The following is a 25832-nucleotide window of genomic DNA, read 5'->3' on the forward strand; positions in this document are numbered from 1 at the left end:
AGGTTTTGTACTTCCTTGATGTTTGTTGGCGGCATCATTTCCATTATTGCCCGTATCTTGTCCGAGTTGACCTCAATACCTCTCTGGGCTACCATAAACCCCAAGAATTTTCATGTCGTCACCCCAAATGCGCATTTGTTCGAATTCAGCTTTAATTGTAAGAACGAAAGGGTATCAAAGGTTTCCTTGAGGTCATCCAAATCGTTGTCTTCCAGTTGTCTTTTTACCAACATATCGTCCACGTAGACTTAAACGTTCCTCCCAATCTGGTGTGTGAACATCTTGTTCATCAACCTTTGATATGTGGCACTTCCATTCTTGAGTTCAAATGGCATTACTTTGTAGCAGAAGAGACCCTGGCTGGTGATGAATGAAGTCTTCTCTTGATCAACTTTGTCCAGCTTAATTTGGTTGTAACAAAAAAATGCGTCCATAAAGCTCAGCAACTGGTGTCTTGCTGTCAAATCCACCAAGATGTCAATTTGCGGAAGTGGGTAGCTGTCCTTGGGGCATGCCTTGTTTAAGTCCGTGAAGTCCACGCATATCCTCCACTTATCGTTGGCCTTTTTAACCACCACCACGTTGGCCAGCCAGTTGGGGTAGTATACTTCTTGTATGAATTCTGCTTCTGGTAAACCTCTTTTATTATGTTGTCCCACTCCTGTGCGAACACCCGTTTCTTCTGATGGATGGGAGAAAAAGAGAGCAATACGTTCAACTTGTGGACTATGACCGAAGGATCAATTCTGGGCATGTTTTCATGGCTCCAGGCGAAGATGTCTTGGTTCTCCTTTAGAAATGTTGTGAGTACTTTACGGATTGGTAGGCTAGCGAGAGTGTCGGTCCTAGTCATTCACTTAGGCCTAGAGTCATCAAGGAGTACCTCTTCCAACCCCTCTATGGGCTCTGCCACCGTCCACTGTTCTTCTATGCACATGGTTTGTAAATGGTTGTCCATCTCCAGCATGGCAATGTTGCACTCGCACGCTGCTACTTGATCTCCTTGTACCTCTCCCACTCTGTACTCGGTGGAAAATTTGATCATCAGGTGGTAAGTTGAAGTTACGCCCTTCCATGAATTAAGGGTAGGATATCCTAGGATGGCATTGTAAGTGGACAAACAATTAACAACTAGGAATGTGACATCCTTGGTGATCTGTTGAGGGTAATCATTGATTGTTATGGGCAAAGTGATCGTATCGAAGGGGTATACTCTTGTTCCTCTTAATCCAACAAGTGGCGCATTAGTTGGAACCAGCCGTTCTCTTTCAATCCTCATCTACTGGAATACCGGGTAGTAGAGTATATTAGCAGAGCTCCTGTTGTCCACAAGGACCCGGTGAGTGTTGTAGTCCCTAACTTAGATGCTAACTATAAGCGCATCGTCATGTAGGTGGTGGAGATGTCAAGCGTCCTCCTCTGTGAACCCAATTACAGGGTTGTTGATATGTGCCATCTTTGGGACTAAACCCATCAGCTAAACGTTCTGAACCATCCTGAGTAGGTCTTACGTGCCTTCCTAGTTGAACTGGAGGTTATGGTGCCCCCTATAATCATCCTTATGTCTCCTAGGGGTGGTCTGGGATGCTTGTTTTCCCTCCGAGCAGCTTGCTCTTGTGATTGGTCCGTTCTTTCCTTACTGATAAATCTTTGCAATTTTCCTTGTCTGATAAGGGCTTCTATCTACTGCTTCAAGTCGTAGCAGTCGAATGTATCGTGACAATGATCACAGTGAAAGTGGCAGTACTTGTCTCTAGACCTCTTACTCGGGTCTCCTTTCAGCTTGCTAGGAAATGTCAAGACTTCTTTGTCCTTAATCTGCATCAGGACTTGGTCGAGTGGGGCATTTAATGGGGTGAAGCTCGCGAAACCTCCAGTGAGGGGTTTAGAGCGCTTATCCTCTCGTCTGTCTCAAGTCCTTGTTGTCTTCCATCCCTTGTCCTGCCGTGCTTCTTCTTGTTTTTCCATTTTCTTGGGTTTTTCTTCTCGGGTAAGCAACGCGTCTTTTGTGTTCATGTACTTAGTAGCCCTATAAAGTACATCTGACATGGTTTTCGGGTCATTTTTGTACAAGGAAAACAAAAACTTCCCCTTCCGTAATCCATTGGTGAATGCAGCCACGAGTATCTTGTCGTCAGTTTCATGGATCGAGAGAGCCTCCTTGTTAAAGCGGGTGATGTAAGACCTCAATGTCTCATCTTCCCATTGCTTGATGTTCATCAGGCAAGCAGTAGACTTCTTATACTTGTGCCCCCTCGATAAAGTGTGAGGCAAATTAAGCGCTCAACTCTTTAAAGGTATTAATGGAGTTTGGCGTCAACTTGCTGAACCATACCCTTGCAGGGCCCTTCAGCATAGCGGGAAAGGCTCGGCACATGATCTCATCTGCCACACCTTGTAGGTGTATGAGGGTTTTGAATGACTCCAGGTGGTCCAAAGGATCCCTTGACTCGTCATAGGTTTCTATTTGTGGCATACGGAACTTCAATGGAAGGGGGAATAAAGTGACAGTTGCGGTGAAGGGTGAGTCCGTCCGATGGACTAACTCGTCGAGGTCGTTTGATACCCATCCTTTTAGAGCGTTCATCATGAAGTCCATCCGTTCCTTCATCATCTGCATCTCTGCGACCATGTATGGCGGAGCCGTATCCATGGTGGATGGACGACTTTTATCCTGTCGCTCTGGTTTGCTTAGGGCATTGCTGCCTTTTGGCCCTTTTTGATCCCTTCGCTCAGTGCTAGTACCTTCTTGGTCCTCATCCTGAGTATTAAGCCCTGCGTTCTTTTGGCATAGCTGTTCCTCTAGGTCATGGTTTTGCTTGGTGAGGTGTTCTACAGCCGCGGTGAGGGTCTGGACCTGTCTTTCGAGCGCGATGGTGTGTGGTTCGTCTCCTTGATTATTGTTAGTGGTCGCCATTGAGTGAGCAAGTACCATGCAACTCTTTGTCTGGAAAACGGGAGTATGACTTACTTCTTCCCCACAGACGGAGCCAACTGATGATGCCGAAAATGGTCAATAAGCTACACGGTCCCTATGTACTCTTAGACGAGACTTGTGCAACAAAAAAGAAGAAGACCCTACAGAGAGTACCGGTGTAATACCGGCCAAATACCCTCCGAAGGTTAAGTTAGAGAACTTTTACAACTCTAAAGTGCCAGAGCTGAGGTAAGTTATGCATACCTTAATTTTTGAGGGTTTTGAGTTTTTATAGTAGTGTAGAACCGACTTTTGTTTCTTGGCAAAAAAGATATTTCCTTGTAGGGAAGATTCTCATAAATACACGTATTTTATGGGATCTTTTCCATATAGAGATTTTGTTAATTAGGGTTAATCGTGGGGCACAAGACATTTCCATTTGAAATTTCTTGAAGACCACTTAAGCCATTTGAATGCCACGTGGCTTTGCCACCCGTCCACTTTGTATCCGTCTACTTGGAATCCGTTCATCAGGTAGAGTCCGTCCTCCTTGGACACAATCGGTCATCTTCTTCTTACATTTTGATTATCCATTATCCTAGTACCGTAGCCCATGGCAAGTTTTATTGAACGAGTACGTCTACCTTAATTTTATCCTCTTCAACTATAATACATATACAACATTCTCTAAAATCATCTTATATAAAACATTACAACATTATCCGTGCATTGCACGGGTAACTTACTAGTTATTATAGTTGCTCTAAGGTAAATTCTATTACTATAAATTTAAAAAGTTTTAAAATATAACTCTAATTACTTTTTTATTAGAATAACTCTAATTAAAATCTTACTGCCAATAATTTCTAAAATTAAAGCTAAGTTCATTTTTTATTTTATATTATTTTCTTAATCTACCATGCCTTTTGCTTTAATTATAAATGTCGTGTCCTGTAGGTTGTATTTAATCTACCAAGTTGTACAACATAATTTTACCATGTGTCTCTTAGAAGCACACTAAAAATTATAATCATAGTTTTTTAAAATTGTTAACACAATTCTCTTTATTGCTATTTTTAAAAAATAAACAATAATTCAATTAAAATTCAACTATTAAAAGATTAAGAGTTTTAAAATGATGTTCGTTACTTATCTTTTAAATTATTTATAATCAATTATAATTTTTTTTTATAAAAGCTTGATCTCACATAATTTGCATTAGTCTTTATTTTACTATTTATTTTATATTCAATTTTAATTATATTGTTAATTTTTTAGTAAATTTAAATATGATTATTGATTAAAATCTAGATCATATAATCATAGATGTCCCAAACTTAAAAAAGAGAGCAGTATGTGGGATTAAATGCTCATGTAGTTCATTTTGTTGCTCTACTATGTTTGAAAGCAGTTATTTCGATGATGAACACAAAATTGAAATTCCGAAGAAATGAGACATGTATTTTTCTGCGTTTTCGTGGCATTTGGAAAATTCAATAATTATCAAACAATTTGTCAAGCTATTGTTTCTGTGTTTAGAAGATCAACTGCGACAACAGAAGTTTATATTCTCTCTTTTATTGGCCAAAGACAATTTCATTGAAGAGGCGAACATGGACCTCTCAATTGGATCATTTCTAGCTAGATATTCATATTCTTCCTTCACGACCATTACCTTTTAAAAGAAGGCAAATTAACCGCTTTAAAAAAAAAAACTAAAAACTAACCGAATAAGTTGGACACAAACAAAACAAATATGAAAAAAATGGTTACTTACTCTTTGTTTTTAGACTATTTAGCTAAACAACCATTTTTTTTTTCAAAGTATCTAGCAAAATATTTCTGTTAAATTTAAAAAAAAAAAAAAAAAAAAGTAACAAAATATGCACTATATCAAGATTTCGATATCAGCAATATCAAGTTCCCAAAACATGGGTATTTTGCTAAATACTTTAAAAAAATGACTGTTTTGCTACTTAAAAAATAAAAGGTATTTAGCCATTTTTCTCAACAAACATACGTGTATTCCAAGTTAATTACTTTAATTAATAAAATTCTATAAACTCTTTATCTAGAAAAAAGGGGGGAAAAAAAGACATCTACGAAAAAAGAGACCATGATGGAATAATAAAATATCTAATTATCCACTCAACATAGGTCATTAACGTAAAGAAAAAGAAACTATTTTTTTAATCCAATAGTCTTCTTTAAACATAGAGAAACTCCCCAAAAAAAAAAAAAGGGAGTTTGCTGATGATAGATAAGGCAACACACCCACTAAGAGATACCGAAACACTTTCTCCCAATCTCTCTCTCTCCAAAGAAAAAAGAGAGTGAATCAGTGAACTACTGTTCCTGCTGCCTCAACTTCAAAACAACATCGGCGTCGTTTCCACACACAAAGACATTATCATTAAAGAATCCAACATGGTATCCAAAGCCTCTCAAAATTCAATGATACCCCAATTAACAAAACACACACACACCATCATGGTTACTATCTAAGAAAAATTGGGGGAGACCCAGTTGGTCAAAAAAACTGGATTTTGCTATGGATCTTCGTGACCCGAGCCACCAGCCTCGCTTGGTGGGGGACTACATACTGGGTCCGAGAATCGGGTCGGGTTCATTCGCCGTGGTGTGGAAGTCCAAGCATCGCCACTCAGGCGTTGAAGTCGCTGTCAAAGAGATTGACAAGAAACAGCTTAGCCCAAAAGTCAGTGAGAATTTGCTCAAAGAGATTTCCATTCTCAGCACAATCGATCACCCAAACATCATTCGACTTTTTGAGGCCATCGAGGTTTTAATATGATACGACCCATTGTGTTCTTTTCAAGCTTCTCTTTTGGCGTTTTATAGATGATGTAGTGTTTTTTACTCATGATGTTTATAGTTGTATTTCAATGTTGGTTTTTTTTTTTGGGGGTTTTTGGTTTTTGCAGACTAAGGATAGAATTTACCTTGTTTTGGAGTATTGTGATGGTGGTGACCTTGCGGCTTATATTAATAAACATGGCAAAGTTTCCGAGGCCATCGCTAGACATTTTATGAGGCAATTGGGTATTTATGATCACCCTTGCATTTACTTTTTTGGCTCTTGAATTACAATCAAGTTCATGTTTTTTTTTCTTTTTTTTTAAATGTTTAGGCGATTGGGTATGTGCATGACCTTAGAGATACATAAAGTTAACGATTTTAGTCTGTGTAAAAAACGTAATCAAATTAATGTCTTTAATGATTAAGCTCGTGGGGTATTTTTAGAAGTGTCAATTTTTAATAGCCTACATGTTAGTTGTTACTTCCCATGTTTACCTTTGTTGAATGTGTTTACAAAATAGAAGAAGTTTGGACTTTTAATTGTTCAATTTTGTTTGTCTTCTTCTGCAGCGGCAGGATTGCAGGTGCTTCAAGAAAAACACCTCATTCACAGAGATTTGAAACCTCAGGTATTTATGCTTCTCCTCAAACTGGAATTTTGAAGATCAGCTCAGATGATTGATATGATGTTATACTTTGAAGTCATATGTAGACCATGTAACCATGAGTGCCTTTGTACTGGACATGTATGTTTGTCAGAAATTAGAATGCTATGCTGATGATTCATATCGTAATTAATTTGTGGGACTCTCGTGCGCTTTTGTTTAGGACAAAGTTTTTGCACATGCATGGCTTCTGTTTTATGGTTAACTACTACTAGAGGAGTACCTGTTCTCCTTTCCACTATATTATCCTCTCTTTTTTTGGGTGTTTGTGCATTTAGTTATTTGAAAGTGAAGGGGGATCTTTGAATGAAGTGAACTTAATAATCAATTGGTATTTAATATCTCATGAGGGACAAATTTGTAAATCATTGTGGTGCCCGTAATCAGATGGTATAGGTATAACTTCTATAACTAGATTTTGATAAAAGATTGGACATATTTTGTGTTTGGCTCAAGTCTTCCTGATTGATCCTTCTCAAATTTGTAGAATTTGCTCTTAACAACGGGGGAAGTGACTCCACTTTTGAAGATTGGAGATTTTGGTTTTGCAAGGTAAACTGTTCTGAGTCTATTTAACTCCAAGAATTTTGGCAATTTCTTGGGATGGAAAGGACATCATTACATGAACATGTCAACAAACACTTATCCCTATCTAAGGTCATATATTTTGTTAAAATCTTAAGTTGTTGGCCACACCCTTGGGTCATTTTTGAGCATTAGACATGATCATACTGTATGAAAGATTATTCTGTTTGTAATCAGAATTTGCATTCCCAAAATTTTCATAAACTTTTTCCTCTGTAACTTGGAGTTTTTGTAAATTGTAAAATTGTTAAATACTACTGAGTAACAAACAATCTTGTATTAACTAAGCTTTTCAATTTTAGACACCCCCAGTCTGTAGACAACTCCAGTTGATAGAGACATTACTCAAGCAGATTGAGTTGGAACTAGACAGGAAAACATTGAAAACTTTGTCACTTTTATCAAACTAAAATTAGAACAAAAAAGAGTGTCAAATATTTCAAATTATCATTTACACTTGCTTTTTTCCTTGACTTGCTTGCCAGGTCCCTGACACCCCAAGGCTTGGCTGACACCCTATGTGGTTCACCATTGTACATGGCTCCAGAGATTATTCGAAACCAGAAGTATGATGCAAAGGTGAGTGATCCATCATTGTTCTCGAAAATATGTGTGCCATTCTAATGTTATCTTTTCTTATTGTTATCTGCCTGCAGGCTGACTTATGGAGTGTTGGGGCGATATTGTTCCAGCTGGTGACTGGGAAGCCACCATTTGATGGCAATAGTCAATTGCAGGTTTTTTGAAAAATAATTGATAATTTATATATTAAAGATTATAAAATATTAATTAATATTGAAAGAATGTAAGATTTTCTAAGAGGGCTACCAATATATATATAATTTTTTTTCCTTTCAGAATTGTTTTGTATCTTTCCTGATTAGTCGCTATATACAGCTTTTTCAGAACATCTTAACATCGACCGAGCTGCAGTTTCCGCAAGGTGCTTTAGAGGAACTGCATCCAGATTGTGTGGATCTTTGCAGAAGCCTTCTACGTCAAGACCCAGGTACTGTGCTGTGGTATTCACTTTGGTATATCTTATCTTCTTCTTTTTGAGGGGGGGGGGGGGATGGGGAGGGTTCGTTTGCACTTTTATTTCAATTTTTCAATTAGTGCACAACAATAAGAAATTAATATTATGTTCCACCATTAAAAAAAAATTCCACTACTAGTTATTTATAAATCTCTAGAGTTTGTTAGTTTAGCTTGTCTAAAAACCTCCTTGTTTATTTGAAATTCAATTTGCAGTTCAGCGATTAACCTTCACAGAGTTCTTCAATCATAATTTCCTAGGGGGGCCCAGGTTTGCATTCAAGTTTCCAATATTTATAAATTATAATGCATTACGTTGGGCAAATTCCTTTTCATATTGGCTGGATATCCATAATATTTTGATTCTTTCGGGGTTAAGGTAGTTGTAATCTTATCTTGTAATATTTAGGCCAATAGTGGAGGCTGAGCACTCTTCTGTACTTCCAATGATGAAACCAATGGTCGGGCAGTGCAGTTATACTGCTTCTGATGAGAGATTGCAATTACACTCTGGGCATCCTTTGAATTCATCCAGCAGAAATCAAGCATTAACTACATCTGTAACTAAGAGTGTTGATGGTGATGCATGTTCGTCTGATCAGCTGTTTCTCTGTTTAGTATGTTTCCATATATGCTCATGCTATATTTGAAATTGCTTTTTTCTTTTTTGGTCTTGTCTATCCAGTTTCTGATTCAATGGAGCCTATTGAGAAAGATTATGTCATTGTCAATGTCAACGCTCATTTTGCTTCAGTGGAGGCTTTCTCTTATTATCTCGAGTCTTCCCTGCAAGATAAATCCACGACCAGAGTTTCTCCATGCCCTTCAAGGAAGAGTGACGAGGATATAGCTGATGCAATGCAAACAATGGAGCTGACTGGTAGTTCTGTTGGTGCGGCACAAAGCCATGGACCAGATCTCTTAGTGACATCAAGTGCATCATCTATATTAAGGGGAGTTCAAGGACTAACCATATTGCATCCTTCGACTAGACTTCTCTTGTTACGTCAGTATGTTCAGGCTCTTGCAGAACTATCGCAAGAAAAGGTTATTTAATGCTCTTGGCTTTAGTAGATAATTGGATATTGTGCTCATAATTGAATCTGATACATACATACATACGTAGTGTAAATTCTTTACAATATACACCATTCAATAATCTTTCATTTGATCAATATTGATATCTCATCTCGGATATTTATAGAGTACAGTTTTCTTCTATTTTGAAAATCTACTAGATATATGAGATATAGATTTGATAGCAAATGACATTTGATTGATGTGAAATTTGACATCCAAGACAAGTGTGTGGCTGATTCAGCATTGGGGTTGGCAAAATATCAATCCAGTGACAATTTATAGTGGTGTAACACTACAAAGGGTTAAACTAATAGTATTATTTATTAAATTCATATTTTTGACAATCCCACAAATGGATAATGTGTTATATATATATATATATATATATATATATATATATATATATATACTTTTGATAAGTAGGATTATGTGTTATATATATGCATAATATATACACTAAATTTCATGTCAATGGGATGTTATTTAGTAACAACCTATACTTTGGAGAGGAGAGGATAAGAGGAGGAGGGAGAAGAGAGGAAAGGAGTAGACAGTAGAGTAGATATCCCTCCCTCTTGTTTGGATGTTTTAAAAATTAAAAGGGAGCAGAGGAGTAGAAACCCATTCCCTTTTTTTGGTTGTATGATGGAAAGGAGAAGAAAAGATAATATAAAAAAATGGACAAGTATACCCTTCTTTTATTGTACGCTATGCTTAATATTTATTACGGGCAAAATTGGAAGTACATAAAAAAAATCATTAAACTAGAATCCCTTTGCCTCCACATTCCCCAATTTGTTGGAATTAAAAATAAGGGTTTGGATGGTTAAGGTAACCCTTCAAACCCCCTCAAATCCTTTACCTGCCCCTTTAGAGAAACATTAAGGATAATGCTACTCTCCTCTCCTCCGATCCAAACATAGTGTTAATTACTTTTCTTTTGTTTCTTAAAGGTGCTAGTCTTTCTAACACAAGGATTGCCAATAGCCCTATTTATAGGCCTTATGTAAGTGAATCAAATTTATAGATAGATTAAGTTTGATAAAATTCCAGCAGCTTTGTTAAGCTTTGAGAGTGTGATTGCATAGGGTTTGTCTTTCTTCTTGAGCTTTTGAATGCCTTCTGATCTTTTATAACTGACTGGTAATTGCTACTGCGTGCAGTATAATGCAGGACATTTTCTAGAATCATTTTCAGTTGAGCTAATTGTTTTGGCTGTATGGAATAAAGCTATTGAAATCTGCAGCTCTTGGCTGGCTTCCGCTTCAGAAGGTGAATTACCTGAAAGTAGTTCCACCAATGAATCCATAACTTCTAGAATAGGTGCGGAGGAACACATAGATTTTAGCAGGCCTTCATCTGTCTCCTTGTGGGCAGAACAAGGGTTTATTGTTGCATTTGATCGTGCGGAAAAGTTGTCCTATCATATCAGAGATATGAATGGTTAGGCTGCCTTTTAATGCTCTATACAAATGCCTTCTTTTTGACAATTACAAAACTTGCTTTGCAATTTATTCAAGTGTATCAAATGCATATTGCAGGTGCTGCTGAGATGCCAGATGCGATGGAAATCATATTCCAAAAAGCACTTACTGTTGGGAAAAGTGGTGCTGTAAGTATACTTCCTTCTGTTTCTGTATCCTCTCATCTTAAACCTTCTAAGTCTTTGCCCTGGTTCCAGGTAGATGAATATTTACAGAACAAGGGTAGTGCAGCAGCATCGTACTCCAAAGCAATGCTTCTGCTTTCGTTTATTGTGGAAGAAGCAACATCCCTGCCATTGAGACCACCTTTTTCATTAACTGCTGATGATAAGAAGCGGATCCAGCAATACATTGTCAACTTGCAGTCCCGTCAGACTCAGTTCCTGATGTCACGGCCTTCCTCCTAAGCAACCTACTGGACTCTCTAGCCAAGTATATACTACTGTAGTGAACAGCACTCATTAGAACACCAGCTTTAATGTGTTGCTGATTACTGAAGTAGGTGTCCGAAATTGTTATCAGATGCAATGAACAAATTTTTAAACTTTGGTGATGACACGGATTATACGTTAACTATTCTCTAGTGATGACTTGATGATGAAAATATCTGACAGGTGTCTAATGTACATGGAAGTATATAACTGATTGCTGGCCATCTATAATGAGAAATTGGCCTTCATTTCCTGAACTTATGTAAATAATTTGTTTATTCTTTGTCCAGACAACTTTGTAAATATTAATAGTAAAAGAAACTTGTACAGTTTGGATTTTTTAAGCAAGTGCGTATGCATACTTGAAAGACATCAGAGGTCACAAATGGGCTGCTGGGTGGTTTAGGCTATATTAACAATATTTTCCCAGTCTGATTGCAAATTTACCCAAGCTTGCGTAGCATAAGAATGCAAATGTTTGGTTGTAGATAGCAGTTGACATTGTTATAAACATGGCTCTCAACCTTTAAATAGCAGGTGCTGAATTTTTATATTCAGCAAAAAATAAGTTACTGTATTTTTATACTAGGACTACATCTGTTGAATTTATCCATCTTCCATTCAGGTGCTTTGTGGAAACAATAATAAATGCTTGCAATTATTCTCGTACATTTATGTTAAGCCCAAACACGTTGAGCTGATCTCTCTCCCTCTCTCAAATTCTCCGCAGTACTTGCAATCATTCAAGTGATAGTTATTATCTAATTTTGACTCGGCAGCAAGAAAAATCTTCTTGTTTGTCATCACCATTCACCATCCTCATCTTATCATAAGTGGGGTATTGCTTACGCTAATGGTGCACGTGCATCTCAAAACATCATACAAAGGAAAGATAAAGTTGGGCCAATTGATGCCAAAGCTTCTCATGATTCTCTTCACATCAGCGAAATTCCTGAGGCCATTGGACACAAGCACCTCTCATTCAATATATTTACCAGAACCAACAGCCTTTGGTTCACTTGATGAGACAACAGAAAAAAATAATTGTTTAAGACATACCTTTACAGGAAGGTAGCCAGATCAAGGTTTATTCGATAATTTACCGATTCTTATCTAAGTCTATTTAGGAAAGTCTTCTAGTGCAGTTGCCTGGGGTTCAACATAGTATATGAGCAAATGTAGACATAATATAGTACACACACATGCACGACAAGTTTCGTGAGATGGACTTGAAATGAAAGAGATTAGAACATAGTTACGGGGAAAATAAGATATGCACAACAAAGGTTTCCTTTGATTGAATGCAATATCAAATCTCAAATTGAAGCCTCCCCTTCCAAGCGTATCCTCTTTGGACCCTTCTCTTCACCTTGGCCACTAGCATTTGCCACCCTATTCTCCTTGGCCTCTACTGAACACCTTTTGTATGGCTTAAATCCCGTTCGACGAGCCTTAAGCTTTCCATATGCAAGCCCTATTGTCAGCAGCCCCTCCCCATTGTTGTTGGGTTCAAAGTTTAAGATTCCTTGTTGGACAGAACAAGACCCAGATTTTTGACTGTTGAGGTCTAACAGTGATGCATTTCCATCATTCTCATTTGCATTTTGCTTATCGTCTGTGGTATTGTCCTTTTGATTCCCCATGTTCTTCAGATCATGTGGAGGTGAAAAACTTTGAGGCAGTACCTCTCTAGAGAACAGTGCTTGAAAGGCCAGCCGGCCCTGAAAAAGAAACATCATGCAGAGCAGCAATGAATGCAGAAGGTATACAAAAAAGAGAATTCAAAATCTTTTAGGTATTAATGTAGTAAAAAATTCATTAATTGACAAGATTGTCCTATTACCTCTTCAGAGACTGACTTCCAGGAATCATTCATGTAGCTGAAACTTCTACTACTACTACTACAACAACGACGATTACTAGTATCAGCAGCTGAATGGTTTGCATCAGGTTCTTTCGGCTCTTCCTTCCCCATCTCCTGCTTCTCTAATGCATCTGTCTCTCTGTCACTGCTAGAAGCTGTGTTGGAACCACATGAGGAACGGTCAACCTGTTTTCTGCCTTTTGTTTTGTTTGAATCATGGAGCTCAGTAGCTGTTACAGCATTCTCATGATCAGTAGCTTTTGGCCCAGAGTTTAGCTTTGCACCTCCACTCTCCTCAGAGTCTGATGATGACGGAATTGGCAATTTTGAGTCTGAATGCTGAGCTTGAACAGCTTCTGAATATTCTGGGTCGAGTTGTTGCAAGGGAGGAGTTTGAAGAGTATTCACTTCTCCCTCTGTCTTGGCTGCAGGGGCTTGGCCAGAATCTGTTGGTGGAACTGCAGCTGTAGATGCAGGATTGCAGGTAAAAGCAGTAGGAAGAGGAGCACATAAGGGAACCAGTCCGTGGGCTGCCCACCATGCAGTTGCAGCAGCTACAGTAGCAGCAGCAATAGCTGCCATACTTGGAGTAGAGCCCATTTGCCTCGGTGGAAAAACCCCTTGCGTGCTTGCAGGAGAATCTGCAGAAGCCTCCACATTTGCATAGGGCCAAACTGTAGCTGCAAAACTTGCTGCAGCATGGGCTGCAGGATTTTGCATCAAAGTAGAGACAATAAGGCTTGAAAATGTGGAGGACATGTGGAGAAATGATTGGTAGTCGTCCTGGTTATGGCGAATTGGGGTAAAGGGAGGATGGAAAGCCGGAAATGATTGATTAACAGATCTGGGAACATTATTTTGATGTTCAGTGGTAGCAGATGCTGCTGGATTTGTAAAGGGATTATGGTGTCTGTGAACCTCTCCCATTGGGTGAAATATGGAGTCCTGGAATGACATATCTGAGGAAGGAGTTTGAGTACATGTTCCTAAGCTTCCATCTACAACTTGCACAGGGACATGCCTTGGGTAGTTCTGAGTGGCTTGCATCTCATCCATTGGCAAAGCACAATTTAAATCCTGTGTCTTGTCACCTTGAATTGGCTTCTCATGTAGAACATTATGATTCCCCAACTTTGAGCCATTACTTGTGCCAGTATCTTGAATTGTCTGTTTGGCATCAGCTTTCTCCAACTTCTGATTTCCTTTAAGTTCAATAGTGACATAAGATTCATTTGTTTCATCTTGGGTTATTGACCTTTTCATTGAAGGGACAAACTCCCTTAACGTGTTTAAATTTCTGAGAGCAACGGGAGTCGGTACAGAACTCCTGTTTGCTGAAGAAACAGAAGAACAATGAACTTCTTGGTGAAGGGTAAAGACTTCTGAGCAATTGTCATCCAGATTATCTTTTGCATTTTCTGGTTTCTCATCTCCATTAGGTTTCTGATAAAAAATTAGAAGGCATGAGTGACATTCTTACTTGGAAAAAAAAAAGGTGAGGAAACAAGAACAGCAAATGAATTTTATTGAACAAAAATGAGATATCAACCTCAGGAAGTGGTTCTTTCTCCAAGTCCAGTGCTTGTTTGCAATCCGAAGAAGAAGCTGATGTGAAAAGTTTTCCATCCTTCGTCCCCACCTGTGATGTGGGAACGCCGATGCTTGTCTTTCGAGGATAAGGATTGCTTGGTTTCCTTTTAGGGCGTGGAGGTGGAATATCTATGTCAAGAGCTTGGCCTATTGGAACACCTTTAACAAGAGCCTCCTTCTCCAACTGAAAGTGAAAATTCTGTTAGCAAAACCAACAGAGTTGTATACTTATATTCTCTGCAAGAGACAACATTTCAGTATAAATAGCATTCAAAAACACTAAAAGCAGCAGTATAATTTTAAAGGTAATTTATGGAATAACTCAAATGCTTTTTGAATAGCTCAAATACTGTGTATTAAAAAATATTCATTGCCTGAAAGCCTAAGTACCCAAACAACGAAAATGCAGATTCTTTAGCTTTGGAAAGAACTACCTAACAGCAATGCAAGAATAACAGTGCTAAGAGGCCTTTTTAATCAAGGGAATACAATAAAACATTCACCTTGTGGCATGGTCTAGAACTGTTGAAATGGAGAGAAAGGGTGCCTAACGGTAGAACTCTAGAAGAGAGAGAGAAGGGTGGAGGGGGGTGGGGGTGTGGGTGGGGGTGGGGGTGGGGGAAGCATGGTGGCCCACATTATTTATTGCAAGAGATGTTCAGATCAGATATTCTTATATATGCTTGGTTGCAAGTACTTATAATAGAACTACTCTATTCTATATCCTATCACAGAATCTTTACAATGTATAAACTTCACTCATGAATGAGATAGAAATTATAACATGTGACAGCTTCAATGATTTTAAGGAAGGTAACACACATCTCTCCTTAATTCAATAAGACATATTACCATATCTGTTCTTCCCTCTGATTTTTTGATCTGCTCTCAAGATAAAATAAAGTTTTTTTTTTTTTTTTTGGCTGAATAAGATGAAATTGGAGTTTATGAACTGAATCATGGATTCCTTAGAATTGACCTTTGAATTGCAAACCCATTAAAAAACTTTGATGTGAAACAACTTATGTATATTTTGTTATGTTTACTTGCATTACACTTTCTATTTCATTCAATCTTAAACCCAATCAAATATTCAATTAATTACTTGTGCTCAGGTGGTATAGTTAACATGAAGCATCCAGAGTGAATAGAATTATCCTAGATCATCTAAATGGATGGTATCCTCATTAAACATATACTTTTGTCTATGATATGATTTCAAAACAAACAGCAGTCTCCCTAACTACGCACCCTGCCCTTGCTAATTTGCATTTTCATGGGGGAACAAGGACCAACTTCCATTATAAGTGAATGCACAAAGGTATCATGTTTACTTCAAGCTAACGTGACTCCCTTTTCTTTCTCTTAACATGACTCTCCCTTTTCTTTCTCAATAAATTTACTTGAAAAAAGGAGAGAGAAAATACAAGTCAAAGGATGTTCCATTACAATAAGCAGAACCATTTGGTTGAACATCCCAAATATTGAACCAATATTTGGTTCAATATTGAACCACTAACTTGTAGAAGATTAAATTTGGTCTCGTTTTCCTTAACATGCAATGTCTATGATTATATTCAAAAACTATAGAGTTACGTTCCCTAGATGATTTTGATTAAAGTTGATTTAAGAATATCTTTTCCTTTTAATAATCATCAAGACCCTAGAACTAGAAACCGAACAGAATATGAGAAAGATAATACAGAGGGAAAGGGGGATTCAAGTTTTAAACTCTTTCATTGAATTATGATTGGACAAAAGACTGGGTTAAAGAAAGTAGGCTTCCATTTACATAGAAAAAAGAATGATAGATGCAATTCTTAAATAAGCCTCCTGCCCTTGCTAATTTGCATTTTCATGTGGGAACAAGGGTCCACATCCATTATATGTGAATGCACAAGAGCATGCCTGCCCCCACAGCCACAGATGTCTGAACTGGTGGCTTTGGGGGCAGTTCATAACATTGAACTTTTGGTGGCTGTCTTAGGCTGTAAGCAAGGGTCTCTTCCAATGAAATATTTGGGTCTTCCGTTGGAGGCAAAATTCAAGGACAAGACAATTTGGAATCCAATTCTGGAGAAGATGGAAAGAAAATTAGCAAGTTGGAAAAAATTATATTTATCCAAGGGAGGTAGAGTCACTTTGATTAAAAGCACTCTCTCAAATCTTCCTACTTATTTTCTTTCCTTATTGCAAGACTTCAACGGGACTTTCTATGGGGTGGCCTAGGGGATGAGCCCAAATTTCATCTTGTTAATTGGACTACGGTTTGTACTCCACTTTCTTCAGGTGGTTCGGGGATTAGGAACTTGAGAACCTTTAATGTAGCTTTATTAGGGAAGTGGTGATGGAGATTTGGGCAAGAAAGAGATGCTCTATGGCGACAAGTGATAGAGGTGAAGTATGGTTGTGATTGGGGTTGTTGGTGTTCTAGCTCATTCTCTAGTCCATATGGAGCTAGTTTGTGGAAAAATATTAGAAGGGGTGGCCTTCTTTATCTCGGTTTATTTTGTATGAAATTGGAGATGGATCAAAAGTGTAGTTTTGGCTAGATTGATGGTGTGGAACATCTTCTCTTGTAGACTGCTATCCTAAAATATATAGGATTTGTCGAAACAAAGAGGCGAGTGTAGTTGATCTAATGAGGTACACCAATGGAGTCCTTCATTGGGATATACATTTTTGTAGGGATGCACATAATCGGGAATTGGTAGCTTTCTAGAGCTTCATAAATACCATTTATAGCACTCCTGTAAGGGGGATTGGGGAGGATAAGAGATGTTGGCTACCTTGTAAGACTAAGGGGTTTATGGTTAGTGCGTACTACCATCTTCTAGTTGATCATAGTGAACAGTTTTTCCCTTGAAAAAGCATTTGGAAGCAAAAGATTCCTTCTAGAGTGGCTTTCTTTGTATGGACTGTTGACTTGGAGATATGTCTAACAATTGACAATTTAAGGAAAAGAAAGGCATGCATTTTGGATCGGTATTATATGTGTAAGTGTAATAGTGAAACTGTTGACCATCTATTCCTTCATTGTCTGGTTGCTCTAGAGTTGTGAGAAATGGTTTTTGGTTTATTCGGAGTTTGTTGGGTTATGCCAATGTCTATTGTTGAGCTTCTTGTTTGTTGGCAAGGTCGATTTGGTTGTCATCGTAATAGAGATATATGGATGGTTGTTTCTCTTTGTTTGATGTGGTGTATTTGGAAAGAAAGAAATAGTAGGTGTTTTGAAGACAATGAGTGTTCTATGCCTGATCTCAAGCTTCTATTTTTCAAAACCTTATTGGACTGGTTCTCATTGTGGAGAAACCAACCTTTTTCTTCAATTTTGGATTTACTTGATTTATGTAATTTTTGTAATTGATATGTTACACCCCTGTATACTCCCTGTGTACTTAGGTGTCTTTTTTTTTTTATTTTTATATATCAATAAATCTTTATTACTAATAAAAAGAAAAAGATACACACAAGAGGCCTAGTACTGGTCCTAATGCAGAACTAGCTAAGAAATTATTTTTAGCAATAATGCTAAAAATACAAGATTAAACTGCAAAGAAGTGTTACCTAATGCACACCTTTTATTTTAGATTATCTTATAGCTCATGCACCAACCTACTCTAGATCAACTGACACTTCCTTACCTTATAAGTTCTAGGCGGAAGGTGAGGTTGTTGGGTTCAAGACCTGTTGAGTGCATGTGTAACTTACCACTTAAAAAAGAAAAAAGAAAAAAAGATTAATGTACAACTTGTGCATTGCACAAATCATTTTTAAAAAAAAAATTATTGGTAAGTTACACATGCACTTGGTGGGTCTTTAACCCCTCACCCTCCACCTTGCTCTTACAAGGGAAGATGTGTGATTTGAGCTTGAGTTCATTGGAAAAGCATATAGATAAATAAATCTTTTTTTTTAGTACCTACATAATTTTCAGATTTGATTTGGAGAAAGTAACAATAAAAAATTGACTTCATAATCAATATTTATCCATATCTCTTCAAAATTTAAGCTAATATAAAGTCTCTACACAATATATGAAGTTGATGGAACCTTCATATGTGACCAAGAATTACTCTTTGCATTAGTATTAAACATACATTTTAAAATTATAAGTTACAGCCCTATGTCAGTGATTTTGATATGAATCTGTTGAAAGAATAGTTGAGCTTTTATTTAACAGTATAATTTAAAGATGCCAAATTGAAGGCATTTGGTAATCTTATTAAAATGATAAGAATATCTAAAGTTAGCAGTCTTATGTCAATGACATGATAAGAATACGCACACAAAAATGTATGTATAACCAAAAGCCAATCACAACTAAACTTGGGTCTAGTTGTTCAAATTGATTATGTAGTAATAAGATCAGCTACACCTTTTTTTACTACAACTTGAATCAGAAAATTTTAAACTAATAAACAAAAAAGAAGGTGATCAAAATTAGAAGAAGAAAAATAAATGAAGGTTTAATATGAAATATAAATTACTAAGAACTTGGTGCTTTTATATACCATGGTCATATTTTTTTAAATTGAAACATGAAAAAAATTTCAAAGATATAAAATATTTTTTTAAGAGGTTGAAAAATAAAATACTAACACACATTGAGAGAGAGAGAGCAAAAATAGCAATAGCATCTATTTTGATGGGTGACACGAAATCTATGGTTTAAAACATAAAAATTGGAATGACTCTTTGGTTTTAACAAAATTTCTATTAATTTGATTAATTTTCTGGAATTAACAATCTCCAAAATAAAAGAGGACACTTCTAGGGGTGTGTAGGACTGAATTTTCTCCCTACCTCTGCTTTAATATATTTATATAAATTATTTTTTGATGCATCTTAACTGCAATCGTGGTAAAATAGTTCTTTCAACACAACTACAACATCTTAACATTAAAAGTATCTATCAAAAAAAAAACATTATAAGTATTCGAAATTTAAGAAAAAAAGAAAGAAGGTTAAAGTGATTATTAAAACTATTACTTATATCCCATAAAATGGGTGTATGTGACTTTTTAAATTTCTAATATCAGTTTTCTAACTTTTTTTTTATTAATAAGTCATACATGCTATCAGTAAATTTTGCATTCACAATCTCATCCTCCACCTTATTCCTCCTTATTTTTACAAAAAGGGGAAGCATGATTTGAGGTATAAATCATTGACCAGATTTACACCTTTTATAGTGTATAAATTTATGCTTATGCTTCTTCTCCCATACACCATTTAGCAATTTCATTTCATTCGTGGAACCATTTTAAAAAAGGTGAGTTAAAAATTCTCATGGTATAAGTCTCTCCATTCTCCTATCAATACATTTCTCATACTCTGTCACTATCTTTTTACTCCATTGCTTCCACCATGCATTCTGAGATGCCAGACATGGCTAACCAGATAGACCTTGCATTGACCATTTCATTCAATCTATGATTTGTGGTTGCAGACAGCACAGCAAGATCTGTTTCTGGGATTATGATACTAAACACATGCGCGTGTGTGTGTGCACATGCGCATACGATTGTAAAAAAATTATGAAATAAACAGTTAGTTTGTTGACAAAATTATTAACACCTATAACTTTGTACTATATGAAAAAATGTAAAATTTAGGGTAGCTCAAATGAGCATGCTACGATGAATAAGTAGAAATAAATGAAAAGATAGATTTGAAATGAGGAAATCAACTTGAAGATGGGTAACCTCTTGTGGGGGAGCCGAGGACTGAGGAGCCCAATCCGAGGACAAATTTGTCCAATCTAAGTGAAGAAAGATAGGCAAACTCAAAGGACTGTGAATACCCGAGGAGAGTGAGAAAGCCAAAGGATGACTAGCACCCTTTGTGAAGCTTAGGGACAAAGAAAAGGACAACAAAGGGAGGAAAAGAGACCTGCGAGGGTGGTAAGAGGAAGCTTCTTGAAGAAGACACCTCCAACCTCCGCATTTAATGCTCTGCACCAACCTAATCAGTTGCATTAATGAGATATGACCTCTAAACAGCAACATCACAGCTAACAACTCTCTCTACCACCTCTAAACGAGTCTTGATGGGATAAGTATCCAGAGGGATCACTTGAAGCATACAGATGGAGGGCTGAGATGCTAGGGAAGGAAACCTCCCAGAAAAAGGTGATGAACAATCTTCAAGAAGAAAGAAACAAGTGAGAAGAGCAGAGGATTACCTTGTAAGGAACAAGAACTAAACTTATTTATAAAAGATTGATCCTTGAACCTGCCCAAAGAGGGTATTATCCTCAATTATTGTTCCAAGTGCTTGTTATTTTGGACTCCACAGTTTTAGACTTGGACTTACTTTTGCATTGCATTTGAGTTAGAGACCCACTCTCTTAAAAAGTCTATTGTTTAGGCTTGATTTGAAGGATAAGGTACCACTGTTCTAGGTGGGCTTGAGCCCTTATTTTTAGTGTCCCTACACCACTAATGATGAAAAGACAAGGGAGAGTCGCATGAGATAGTTTGATCATGTTTAGAGGAGAATGATGCACCTGTGAGAAAGAGTGTTCATAGAAAGGAGAGATGGTTGGCATCTCCCCTAACACGGACAAGACAGCCTTTGGCCTTACCTGTTACCTACACATCCGGTCAAAGCTCTGCACCTCTCCAAGTGGATCTATAACCACAACCCAACTTTTTAGCTCCTAAACTCATTCGTAGGCACTTCATTTGATTGGTATTGGTCTTGGGGACTCACATCTAGTGATTCCCTTCCAACTTTTATAGACTCTTCTTTCTTGTACTTAGTTTTTAGTTTTATCTGTAAAAGAAAGGAGTGAGTTGATCCAACTTAAGGGAACAAAAAAAGGTAGAAGAGGATAAAAAATAACATTAGTAGAAGTAATAAAAAATGACATTTCAATTAAGGAAGTAAAAGAGAGTGTGAATTTAGAAAGAATGGAATGGGGGAAAAGAATATGTGTGCCAATCTTAACTAATGTATTGAGAATCCATAGAAGAACCCAAAATTTTGGGATTAAGGCTTTGTTGTATTGTTGCTGCTGTATAAAAAAAATAGAAAAAAAGCCATTTTTATTAGTACTAGAAGTACATGCCAAATTTCTTAATAGAAAAGTAACAGTCTTTCTGTTGATAGTTCACTTAATCTATTCCACTCTAATTTTCAAGCAAACTTACTCTACATAGAAGCCATACTAACCATAAACACTACATATGTAAAGATTGGCTATTATGCGAGGTATATTAGAGAGCATGGAATACTGTAATAGCATAGCACTAGATTGTCCAGCACCGACAGCAGTGCTTATGATTCTTCAAATTTTCCATAGCTTAGAGCATGTAAGGCAAGCTATATCTTAGTATGCCATGGTGGGGCACCTTCACATCCCAGAAGATTTAAATGGATGACTCAAAAGTAGTAGCTAATCTAACCACGTGTCAGCTTTCTCAGTGATTTTTCTTTGGGTATTAATTTCATGAAAACTTTCTTAAAGAATGGGATTTGTAAAGTATAGTCATTTGACTCATTTGCCCATTTTTTGGCAAAACAAAGTGGACTCGTAAACTTACAAATACTTGTTAAGATACCTTCTTTATTTGTGTGGATTTATTATCATATTTTAGATTATAAACCAGTCATGGTTGAGTTCTCTAATGTTCTAATTTTATTTCCTTCAATTTTTATTCTGTTTATCTATGTATCATATTCATGGGTTCTTTATTTAACATTCATGATTTACATATGTAAATTAAGTTTTTTAGAAAATTCAAATTACTCGGACTCTAGAGGGAGATTTGTGCATTGGATAGGACCTTTAGAAAAATCAAATTACTCCTACTCTAGTGGAGTAACTATACTGTTAAATAAAAAAAGGGGGGCTGGTTTGGCCAAGCAGTGCTTGGCCAAACCAGCCCCCCTTACACTACAATGGGAAAATATTATATCATACCTTCTTTACTAAAATGGGGAAATACTCTATTGTGAGAGAGAGAGAGAGAGAGAGAGAGAGAGATTTTAACAATTATTCGTTGCAATAGATCAAAATGTAAGATATTTCAGGAGTATGTGAACTAAACTGCAAATGATCAAAATGTCTGCTTAATTTGGTGATATTCTTGTTGGTATAGGTGTGTTCCAACTTCCAAACACTTTGACCTTCATTGTGAATCTCCTTGGATATCTTAGCATATGGGGCCTAGTGTGAACTTGGGCCTCATTTATATCATACGCAAGTGCTCCACTCCACCCCACCCCACCCCATATCGTCTAGCTCGTGTAAGTCTGGGTTAGTTTTACTTCGGGCTTTTTTTAAATTTAATTTTATCTCATTTCCATATATTTTGTGCTTTTAAGAGCTGTTTGTGACTGTTGACTTCAGCCCACTGGATATTAGCTGTTTGAAAGAACTTGGAAGCTTACAAAACTTGTTTTCCTATCAAATTCAAAATTTATTTTCTTGTCCTGTCTTTTCAGATTGCAATGAAGCATGAATGCATAATGGATCATTTCTCTTCCACCAATGAATTTTTAAGTCAGATACAGTATTTATTTTCTAGCTTCTCTCGTTACTTAGTGACCTCAATTTTTTTTTTAACATTTAAATATCACATATCTAAAGTGGTAAGTGCTTTTAGCCTGAGGGTACTGAGGAGAAATTTAGTAAGCGACTTAATCTCACTCCCCTCCTAAAAATGGCAGTCTGGGAAGGAACTTGTACAGCCTCTACAACTGTTGAAAAATTCATTTCTCATTATGACCAAGTACATACAAGTAGTATTTTCACATAGAGAGGCTCTCAAAAAAATTATAGGCCAAATGCATAGGGTGTATGTATGTGTGTAGATATGCATAACAAAATTTGTCCCCTCTCAAACACCATTCTATCATATAGTTAAATGCCAAGAAAACTAGTAATACACAATGATGGAGCTAAATGGAATATAATAAGGGAATAAAAATTATCAACAGTTTTTTAAGAGAGAACTAATGAACCATAACTGCAAACAAGAGTAAAGATATTGTTTGCAATTGAAAAAAATACATCTCATACAAGCATAAGGTGAGAAGGTAGCAATTGACCTTTGAAAAGAATTTCTGTGCATGACTTCTGATCTGCACAGCAGTCTTTGTTCCTATATGTTCTGCGCATCACCAAGTAAAACACAAAAACGAGAAAAACGCAACGAATCTCCAATTAAGAGAAAAGTACATAAAAATAGAATTTCATGGTTTCAGCTCAAGATATATCTTAAAATCCAATCATCCTATATTTGTATAATAAATTGCACAAAGTTCAATTTGCGAACCCTACCTGACTAACCAATTGACTATATGTAAAGAAATTAACACACAAAACAAATAAACATTAAAGGTACAAGAGAGTAACCTTCTATCCGCTGCCATGCTCGTCCATAGAGCTTCAAGGCTTCTAGAAACCTATTATGCTCGTCCTCCGTCCATCTCTCCCGTTGCTTAGTTATTGTATATGGTTTTCTAGCCTACCATTAACAGAAATTCATAATTCACATAATTAGCTTCTTAAACCCAACATTTAACTTTCAACAAGTAAGCAAGCAATCAAAGCTCAAAATAACAAAATTTAAACCATAATCCTCTCCCCCTCTCTCTATTCATCTACTATTATCACCTTAATAACCAGTTCTTCCCCAGAGGAGTATGTGTCCATTACCGGACGCGGAGCAGCCAGCAGGGCTGCTTCAAATCCTCACTACAGCGCAAAAATTGATGCGAAAACACGCCTTCTTTTCTTGCGAGGACACCAATTACTATAAATACTAAAGCCACCGTTGTCAATAACAAAAGCTGATATGCCGATACTACTGCAAAAAAAAAAAAAAGGCGACAACAAATCGGTAGAGATCCGTCTCTGTATTTAACGGCACGTTTTTTTAGCACATTCCAAATTCACAAGCAAGTTTTTCTTTCTTTTCTTTAGTACTATTATACTACAAAAATAATTGAAATTCAAATCCATTCACAAATAGAGTTTTTGTTTGTTTTGGTTTTTTAGAGAATCCACCGCAACAGAGAGAGACGCTTCTCCGAATGAACTAAAAGTAAATTTCCTTATTCAGAATCCTCACCAAAACGAACTTGAAGACGCCAAATCCTTTAGGAAACAAGAAAAAAATGTAGAGAGAAACTTTAATCAGTACGCATCAATCTCTACACATGCTTGAACTACAATACGCATACTCTACCAGTTTACAATTATGCTATTTCCTCTGTTTGGCTACCGAGAAAGTGTAAGAAAAAAAAAAACTAAGAAAATACAGCTCCTAATCTCAGATTCTGCTTTAACTCAGCTGAGGCGCGAGTTATTCCGATCCAAAACCACATAAAATCTTTTCAAAAAAAAAAACTCGGTTCTGCTTTTTTCACTTGCTTTGCTGTAATATTTTTCTCGGTAACCAAACGGAGAGCAAGAGTTTAACAAAAGACCTAGAGATTGGAAATGAAAAAGTACCTTCCGAGAAAACCATGGTAGAGGAGAGAAATCTGGAGGCAACGACGGTGACTCGGATCATGCATGGAGAGAGTGGAGTCACGAGGGACTCACCGGAGAACCCATGGTTTCCGGCAATGGTGGATCGGAATCTCAGAAATCGCAATAAACAACAACCATATAAAATTTCCACAGAGAGAGAAAAGAAAAGAAAAGAGTGAATTGAGAGCGAATATCAGAAGAAGAAGGAAGAAGAAGTGAGAGCTTGAGGTGAGGAATATAAGCACAACAGTTTTGAGAGAGGCGAGAAATCTCAGCCACTACAATTTTTTTTTTTTTTTTGTGTATTAAATTTTTACAAGAAAATATTTTTTGGATTTCGATTTTTATTTGAGGCTGTGAAAGAGCGAAAGGGGCAAACAGAGACAAGCGAGTCACAAGTTGACGACACGTGGCGAAAATGTAGTGGGTGATTTCGGTTATCGCCCACCTCCTTGCACTTTTTTGTTTCGAAAAAAATTTTAATTATTATTTTATTTGGTGATGAGTGATTCTTCAAATCTCGTCCACAAACTTGTTTCTCGGGGCAGCTGGGCTGAGGTTAAGTCCGTAAAAGCGCCTCCAGCTGTGCGCGTGGGACCCCCTGTCTACGTGTCATTATTGACTTATTAATGCTGCTACCGTTATTAATTAATAGTAATATCAAATTTTTATGGATTCAGATCCTCTAGAGTTCCTAGGGTACTCTACCAAGTAGAGTTCATTAAATCCTAACCACTCTTTAATGATTTAATGGTCTAGATTTTGCCATGTCAGCATTTCATTAACAATCATCTTAATTGTTTTGTTTACAACATTATTTTATTATTTAAATAATATTATTAATGAAATCAATGGCAGAATCTAAACCATTAAAT

At 36.9% G+C, this 25832-nt stretch overlaps 2 protein-coding genes and 1 pseudogene across 4 annotated transcripts; 2 read left to right on the forward strand and 1 right to left on the reverse strand.

Moving 5' to 3' along the window:
- The first annotated feature begins 5206 nt into the window (after nucleotides 1-5206).
- On the forward strand, nucleotides 5207-11355 carry LOC142640729 (serine/threonine-protein kinase ATG1a). Of its 2 annotated transcripts, none has more exons than XM_075814953.1 (13): nucleotides 5207-5717; nucleotides 5860-5977; nucleotides 6305-6363; nucleotides 6887-6951; nucleotides 7470-7563; nucleotides 7641-7721; nucleotides 7882-7993; nucleotides 8236-8290; nucleotides 8429-8607; nucleotides 8705-9066; nucleotides 10263-10542; nucleotides 10641-10711; nucleotides 10781-11355. In XM_075814953.1, the coding sequence occupies exons 1-13, from the start codon at nucleotides 5469-5471 to the stop codon at nucleotides 10988-10990; spliced, it is 1935 nt and encodes a 644-aa protein (XP_075671068.1). In that variant the 5' UTR covers nucleotides 5207-5468; the 3' UTR covers nucleotides 10991-11355. The 2 variants fall into 2 exon arrangements, with proteins under 2 accessions (XP_075671068.1, XP_075671069.1); XM_075814954.1 differs by having other exon boundaries at nucleotides 5335-5717; nucleotides 8429-8598.
- Nucleotides 11356-11954: 599 nt separating this feature from the next.
- Nucleotides 11955-25167, reverse strand: LOC142640728 (protein LATE ELONGATED HYPOCOTYL). 2 transcript variants are annotated; one of them, XM_075814952.1, is made up of 8 exons: nucleotides 24937-25167; nucleotides 24554-24579; nucleotides 24097-24235; nucleotides 23836-23947; nucleotides 23529-23590; nucleotides 14428-14652; nucleotides 12858-14321; nucleotides 11955-12735 (listed from the first exon to the last, which is right to left on the reverse strand). In XM_075814952.1, the coding sequence occupies exons 3-8, from the start codon at nucleotides 24133-24135 to the stop codon at nucleotides 12331-12333; spliced, it is 2307 nt and encodes a 768-aa protein (XP_075671067.1). In that variant the 5' UTR covers nucleotides 24136-24235; nucleotides 24554-24579; nucleotides 24937-25167; the 3' UTR covers nucleotides 11955-12330. The 2 variants fall into 2 exon arrangements, with proteins under 2 accessions (XP_075671067.1, XP_075671066.1); XM_075814951.1 differs by having other exon boundaries at nucleotides 24097-24244.
- LOC142641816 (U6atac minor spliceosomal RNA) lies at nucleotides 20992-21128 on the forward strand (annotated as a pseudogene).
- Nucleotides 25168-25832: the final 665 nt, after the last annotated feature.

The sequence above is a fragment of the Castanea sativa genome, chromosome 6 (assembly GCF_040712315.1).
Source record: "Castanea sativa cultivar Marrone di Chiusa Pesio chromosome 6, ASM4071231v1".
Taxonomy (NCBI): Eukaryota; Viridiplantae; Streptophyta; class Magnoliopsida; order Fagales; family Fagaceae; genus Castanea; species Castanea sativa.

Coding starts and splice junctions, on each gene's coding strand:
- LOC142640729 (XM_075814953.1), top strand. CDS start 5,469: ATGGATCTTCGTGACCCGAGCCACCAGCCTCGCTTGGTGGGGGACTAC. Junction 5,718..5,859: donor GACTTTTTGAGGCCATCGAG/GTTTTAATATGA, acceptor TGGTTTTTGCAG/ACTAAGGATAGAATTTACCT. Junction 8,608..8,704: donor GAGTGTTGATGGTGATGCAT/GTTCGTCTGATC, acceptor TTGTCTATCCAG/TTTCTGATTCAATGGAGCCT.
- LOC142640728 (XM_075814952.1), bottom strand. CDS start 24,135: ATGGACACATACTCCTCTGGGGAAGAACTGGTTATTAAG. Junction 23,948..24,096: donor GGGAAGAACTGGTTATTAAG/GTGATAATAGTA, acceptor TGTTAATGGTAG/GCTAGAAAACCATATACAAT. Junction 14,322..14,427: donor AGAAAGAACCACTTCCTGAG/GTTGATATCTCA, acceptor ATTTTTTATCAG/AAACCTAATGGAGATGAGAA.